The sequence below is a fragment of the Pinus tabuliformis genome, chromosome J, assembly GCF_031772625.1.
Source record: "Pinus tabuliformis cultivar Carrire ecotype Pingquan chromosome J, CPIR1, whole genome shotgun sequence".
In the NCBI taxonomy this organism is placed as follows: Eukaryota; Viridiplantae; Streptophyta; class Pinopsida; order Pinales; family Pinaceae; genus Pinus; species Pinus tabuliformis.
The window spans coordinates 707215325-707223090 of record NC_142295.1 but is presented as its reverse complement, the minus strand read 5'-3'; the positions used below and the strand labels follow the sequence as shown (position 1 = coordinate 707223090).

Here is a 7766-nt window from a genome sequence, read left to right as displayed (position 1 = left end):
ATGCTACAATATAATATGCAGAAACTAAATCAAGTGATGGGAAAATACCCCATCACTTGTCTACCTTATAAGGGGCTCTTGATTAGCTAGATAAGAAATGAAGCACAAGAGTTTATGAGATAAATTTGATTGAAATATTGATCTATGCACAAACTATGTCAAAAGGGACCTTGCAAAACAAAACACTTTCAAAAGAATTATTGAGGCCTCTCTATAAGAATTATACTTTCTTTTAGTGAGCATGATATATAGTGGAATTATATATTGAATTAAAATGGTAAAACGAAATGTGGAGATCCCTAGTTCTTGACCCTTACGTTCTATAAGAAAAGTATTGGATTGTCTAAAGAGCTATTTGACAACTAGGCAAGGGAATGGCTTCCTTAGCCATGGTTTAAAGCCAAATTTTTGTTGGCCAACCCTAACAAGATTCTTCTCGATAAGGCATGTAGTTTAATTCTCGATGACCTCTCGATCTATTTGGATCTTTGGCCTTCTTGAGATTAGTGGTAATAATAGAAATGGAATAAGATCCAATGTTTTATCTAAGTATAATATAGTTTATGGATATAGGTGGATTTGCAAAAAGGAAAACCCTTGATGATCACCTAAATAAGCTATGGAGGCTTAAGTCTAAGTAATTATTTAGCCTGTGGAATTCAATATTGGAGCCCAAGAACACAAGTTCTCATGGTCCCTAATTATGTGGGATATGCATGTAGATGGAAACTCACTCACTTATGTGTGCAAAAGATAATCCCCATTATGGGCACGTTGAAAGATTAAAGCTCCTCTTTTAGTTTTATGCTCATGCTAATTCTACTCATGGGTGGAATAAGTTTTTGTGTGGCCAAATTTCTCTTGCACCTTTTTGTGTAGAGATACACTCTCAATATAAACTCTCATAGGCTATACCTTTCTAGTGTACATGGCTTCTTGTTTGCACTAAAATTCTTTATTTCCCGTGGAAGAAGAACAACAATATCATTTTTAATAAGAAGGGTCCTTCTTAAGACTTTTCATGGGTAGATGATGTTATAATATATGTAAGTTTTTCTTTGTATACTAATATTTAGGTATGGAAGATACAAGTTGAGATGGTCATTTACAAAACTATTGGATTTATGGGGTGTTACCCATGCAATATAAGTGGGGAACCAACCAATTCATCCCAAAGCCATTCTACTAGATCTAGGTCCATTAGCAAGCCATGTCATAAAGCTAGTTTTATAGTTTGAGAGAGGTGTGAATGAAGGAAAAACTAACCTCCCCTTTCAATCTAGTACAATGGCAAACACTTAACCATGGGTGTGGATACTTTAAAGACTCCAAAACCCCTAAACCCTAAAAATGATGATTAAGATCTAATTATAATGGATGCAAAGCTTCATAGCATTAATTAGGGCACAATCCCTTACAGATCATGAGAATGATCCACCCAATGTTGGGCTTCTACCTATTTCCATTTGATGTATTTATGTTTATGATTATGTCTTTGACCATTTGATGTGTACGCATGGTTATATCATGTGGTTATTATTCAACCAACACCTAATACTTATGGAAATTTTAGGAATTAGTCAACCTAATCTTGATCCATGTTAATGCTTATGACAAATACTTTCATGACCCAGTTTTTTGTTGTACATATTATGTTGATAATGGTTAAATGAAGATTTTTTCAAGAAAATATATTCAATATGGGCCTAATTCCATTCCATGGGTCATGGGTTATTATGCGCAACTCCTATAAATAATATAAAATCATTACATGATCTCATTATGCAAGAACAACATCTGTCAAGACCTCAACAACACTTGTTCATCTAGATTCATTCCTTGCTAAGATCGCAACAATTCTCATCACACTCGATTCATTGCATTATAGCTCTAGGCCAAGCCCCTATGCCCAACTAATATTGTACCTCATACAATCACACCAAGTATATTCTTTATTAATTGAATAATTGGCAAATAATGCCACAATATTGACAACTTAATGGTCTATGCTATTACTAACTAATAACTGGGAGGGATTATATATATGACTTATTGGGTGATAAAAATGGATCCATTTCTTAGCATATTTAGTCATTTACTTACAACCAATTCCAGTGGAGTCATTACATTCCACAAATGTCTTAATATTGTGCATAAAACATTGATCAACCTCATATAAAATGACCAAGGCTAACCATCTAGGATAATCTTAGATGAAGTGATAATCAACTTGTATATGTATAGAATTTTATTATAGCCTGTAAGGCACAACTTAACATCTTAGAGTCTTTTCTCTTCTATTATTTATCATGTATTAATATGACAATCTCACAACCTTCTTTCACAAGGCTACACACACATAGAGTTACCTTACAATCTCATACTCTAACAATCAATTTTGTAGTACATTTTATAGTGATAATAACTAGTGTACAAATTTGACCCATATATGTATTATCTTGCATGGATTTGTTTTGAAATTTTATTCATGATTTTATAATGATAATAATAGTGTACGAATTTTGCATCTAGTGAGATTCAAAAAAAACATGGACCAGGAAGGAAGTCGGCAAAACAGCATAGAGAAGAAAGTGCGCAAAAGGACATAGCAATGGGATCACAGACACCGATTGAAACCTTCATATTAGGAATTTCGGACAAGGAAAACAACATCAAAGGCAAAGAGAGGCGAGCACCTCTGCATACCACAGGTAAATCATGATGAAAGTGCTGTCTTGGAACAGCATGGGACTAGGGCACCCCTCCAAAAAAGCTGCCCTCATGGAGTTAATCCACAGCGAAAAACCAGATATCTTGCTTGTTCAAGAAACAAAATTAAATCAGTCCGAAATCAGCAGACTCATTGGCCAACAAAAACAGTACGATGGTTGCACCAGCGAAGCTAGAGGAGCTTCAGGGGGTATTTTAACGATGTGGAACGTCAACAAATGGAGTTGCAGCGTGGTCAAAACACAGCAGCATTGGATAAGTATTAAATTGGAAAACAAGGACAATGGCACAGAAGTTAAAATCTACAACATCTACTCTCCCAACCACTTCAGGGAAAAAGAGGTCTGCTGGACCACCTTAGAGGAAGAATTAGATGAAGATCGTGACAACAACCTCATCCTAGCAGGGGATCTAAATCTGGTTTTACACTCAAATGAAAAAAGGGGAGGAAACTTCACTGCTGATCATTCTCGAAACCGGCTGGAACGCATTATGCAAGAAAAAGATCTGGTTGATTTAAAGCCCAAGAACCGCAAATATACATGGAGCAATAGGCGGTTGGGAGCAGGAAACATTATGGAACGTCTTGACCGTTTCCTTGTCAATATCGCTTTTCTGTCCTCATTCTCCAACGGACAGTCTGACATCCTCAATTCTTCCGCCTCGGACCACTTCCCCATCACTCTTACCTTGCAAAGTCAAAGCCATCTCGGCCCCCTCCCCTTCAAATACTCCTCCCTTTGGAACCCAATTCCAGCAGCCCGTGACATAGTCAAGCATGCATGGTCACAGCACGTGGAGGGCTCCCCTATATTCATTTGGGAGTCAAAGCTGAAGCAAACGAGGCAAGCGCTAAAAACATGGGCAAAAACCAATTACAAGGAACCCGAGACAGCTAAAAAAGATATCAAACAGAACCTTGAAAAACTACAGCAAAGCATTGAAGCGGAAGGGCTCACTCAGCAAGCAAGACAAAAAGAGATCAGACTGTATGCAGAGTTAACCCAAACAGTCAGAGATGAAGAAACCAAATGGAGATTAAAATCTCGGCAGACCTGGTTGCGTGAAGGTGATAAAAACACCTCTTACTTTCATAAACAAGCCACAATCAGGAAGGCAAGAAACACAGTAAATACAATCAGAGATGGAGAAGGGAACAATCATGAAACTCAAGACTCTATCAAGGCTGCTGCAACCGCCCACTTCAAATCTCTCTTGACAGAGGACAACAACGAGGAGGACTTCTCAAACTTCCTCCAACACATGAGCAGAGAAGTCACCCAAGAAATGAATATCAGTCTCACCCAAGAAGTCGACGAGGATGAAGTCAAAAAGGCGATATGGAGCCTTCATCCGGACAAAGCCCCAGGCCCAGATGGGTTCCCAATCAGCTTCTATAGAGAATATTGGTCAATGATTAAAAAGGACATTCTCAAGATGATTCGCTGGGTCCTCAGGAAAGGCAAACTAGGAGGCTATACCAACTCAACTTTTCTAGCCCTCATCCCTAAAGAGAATAGGCCAATCTCCTTCTCTAGATTCCGGCCAATATCCCTGTGCAACTCTGCTTACAAAATAATCACAAAAATCCTATCTACAAGACTCAAGCCTCTCCTCCCTTCCTTAATTTCGGAAAATCAGGGAGGTTTTTTAGCCAACAGGCACATCTCCGACTCTATCCTTCTGGTACAAGAAGCCATTCACTCTAGTCTAAGTCGAAAGGAAAAAGGTTTTATCCTTAAACTTGATCTAGCAAATGCTTTCGATAGAGTCAGACACTCCTTCCTTTTTGTTGTTTTGAGCAAACTAGGATTCAATGCTTCCTTTATTAACATGGTCAAAGCTTGTATCTCTAATCCTTGGATCTCGCCCCTAGTGAATGGAAGACCCTGTGCAGCCTTTCAATCCTCCCGAGGACTCAGGCAAGGCTGCCCCCTCTCTCCCTACCTTTTCATTCTCATAGCTGAATCCCTCAGCAAAGCATTGGATTACAATCGAAGAACAGGATTAATTACAGGTATCCAATTTGAGCAGGGCACAAAGAATATCAACCACTCCCAATTCGCTGATGATACCCTCCTGATGGGTGGTGCATCGACTATCATTGCCAGGCGCTTCAAAAGGATCCTGGACCAATTTATGGACTGCTCTGGAGGAAGAATCAGCCAAGGCAAAAGCTGCATATACGGATGGAATACACCAGCCCACACCATTCAAAGTATTGCAAATATCTTAGAGGTCTCTTACAAGATTGAATGGAACCATTTCACCTATCTAGGGATGCCGGTGAGCAAAGGTCCTCTGAAGACTGAAACTTGGAACACAATTCTCGATAAAATCAAAAGGAAAATTCAACAATGGGGAACCATGTGGCTGAACCCAGCAGGCCGTCTTGTTCTTCTCAAATCAGGTTTGATCTCTCTCCCCATCTATCGTTTTTCTTTGTTACAAGCTCCAATGAACTTCCATCACAAATTGGAAAAGGCCCTTCGTTTTTTCCTCTGGCAAGGAGGGAAATCAGAGAAAAAGAAATTCAATTTGGTTGGATGGAAAAGTGTCATTCAGCCCCAAGAAAAAGGAGGTCTCGGAATAAGGTCTCCATATCTCTTGAATTTAGCTCTCGGGGCTAAAATTGTTTGGAGACTAATCAATGGGGACTCTGCCTGGTGGAAATCAGTCTTAGAAGCAAAGTACCTCAGCAGTTCTAGGCACAAGCTCCTGGAAGTAAGCATACCCAATAAAGACAGCTCCAACATCTGGAAATTGTGCAAGAAAATTATCCCTATCATGACCCAGCACATCTCCAAAGTACCTGGAGAGGGAAGCAACATCAGCATTTCTAAAGATAGAATCCTAGGCCAGAGTCCCATAGAATCCAAAGCAGAAGTAATCCCAGCTATAAATTGGTTAAATAACAAAGGAATCTGGAATTTAGCCCAAATCTCCAAGTGGGGAAGCTCCTCCCAAGCTTGGATTGGCTGGGCTTTGCCGAACTACCCAAGGGATCTGGAAACAAGTTTCATCGCTCTAAAAGACCAATTGCACAGCAAGGCTCCTATTCATAAGGGAGATAGAGATAGCTTTCGATGGGATCCCTCAGGCACTGAATACACAGCCAAAGTAGGATACCACCATTTATGCGCCAATACCTTTCCACAGGATACATGGAGTCATTGGAGACTGGTTTGGAAAGCGGAAGCCCCTCCTAAAGTTAAATTCTTCTGCTGGCTCCTTCTGAAAGGTAAGATCTTAACAGCTGAAAACCTCAAAAAAAGGGGCATCCTAGGCCCTTCTAGGTGTCCAATCTGTCTTCAAGCAGAAGAGACTATACAGCATCTGTTCATGGACTACCAAGTGGCTGCCAATTGTTGGAAAGAAATAGCATCTGTAGGGGGAGTAGAATGGAATCCTAAGCCAAGCATAGCAGAGGCAATCCAAAATTGGAAGAAACTCTGCCCATGGAAGAGCAAGAAGATCAAATTATCTCAGAGGATATGGAGCACTTTACCATTAACACTGCTTTGGAGCATTTGGATAGCCAGAAACAAGAAGGTGTTCCAAGACAAAAGACACAACTCTAGATACATGTGTCACAAAGCTATAAACTTAGCTGTAGAAGCTGTGACCATTCGCTCCCACAGCAAAATCAATCTCAACAGCTTCAGTGCTGAAGAGAGAAATCTGATTAATTATGGCAGCATAATCAATGCCCATGAACAAGAAAAAGATAACTCAAACTCAAAAGAGACAGCTACAGCCTGGAAGCTTAGGCCTAAGGAGGAGGAATTCGCCCTTTGGCTGGGCAACTGCAACAAATATTGTCTCTTCTTCGATGGGGCCTCAAAATCTAATCCTGGTCTCGCAGGCGCCGGAGGTATCATATGCAATGCAAATGGCAAGACTATCTTGTATTTTGAATGGGGATTGGGTGACCTATCCAACAATCGGGCTGAAGGGCTGGCTTTATTCCAAGGATTAAATCAGGTGATCAAGCTGGGCATAAAGAAAGTGAATGTCTTTGGTGACTCAGCAATTATCATCCGGCTCATGGAGCAAAAGCGAACTTCACCAAACATTCTATTGCAACAAATCAATAATAGAAATCAAATTTTACACAGAACGCTGGAAGAAGCCCACTATTTTCATATCTTAAGGGGCCTCAACAAAAAGGCGGACCACCACGCCAACCAAGCATGTAACCAACCCAAAGGCCAGCTACGCTGCAATGATCGCGTATCCATCCAACTGCTGCCATGAAATACAAATATCTAATCAACTCGTGCGGTATCCCATCCAACAGAACCTGCCACAGCAACCAAATCAATGGATCACAGGTCAGAACAGATAAGAATGATAGCATTGGTATCAGCAGACGGCACAGAAGCACATTTCAAAGCAGGGGAACCAAGATTCACAGCCCAGGAAATCGTCCTTGTCTCAGGAATGTTGATCTCAGTCAAGATATGCGCAGAAATATCCAGAGGAGCATCGGGAAGAGTACATCCCTCTCCCGCCATTGTAACCGCAGAAATTCTTTAAGTACCCCCTCAGCTCATAAGCTTCAACTCACATCTGAAAATTTCCACTGTAATTTCGAGAGAGAAGCCGAATTTGCAGGCCATCTTAGTAAGCAGGACAGAAGCGAGACTGTGGAGCATTTTAGAAGTCTCGCTCTCACTCTGTTATACAGTGGGAGCGCTGTTGATGTTCAACGATCCTCAAAAGGTATTAGCGGCAGTCTCAGGCACTCAACGTGCTGTCATCTAAGTGCTCTCATCACCACAGAGAGTCTTAGCAGAATCCATACCATCTTCCAAGCGAATCGACAACACCAAGGACAAAAGCAAAAGAATACAGTTAATACTCAGACAAAGGAAAATATGGAGCGCCCAGAGGATTGCTTTCACTGCCGCGACCTGAACATGGAATTCAATGAAGTCCGAGCCCAGCAAAGAGCATTGGAGGACCTAGTTCGCAGCATGGAGAATCGGATGGAAGACAAAGTCCGCATTTTGGAGAATAGGCTGGAAGAGCAA

General features: G+C 40.7%; 1 protein-coding gene across 1 annotated transcript; it reads left to right on the top strand.

Annotated features, from left to right (window-relative positions):
* The first annotated feature begins 2745 nt into the window (after positions 1-2745).
* On the top strand, positions 2746-4966 carry LOC149228748 (uncharacterized). Its single transcript, XM_089380848.1, has 2 exons — positions 2746-4192; positions 4842-4966. Exons 1-2 carry the CDS (start codon positions 2746-2748, stop codon positions 4964-4966), a joined length of 1572 nt encoding a protein of 523 aa, XP_089236974.1.
* Positions 4967-7766: the final 2800 nt, after the last annotated feature.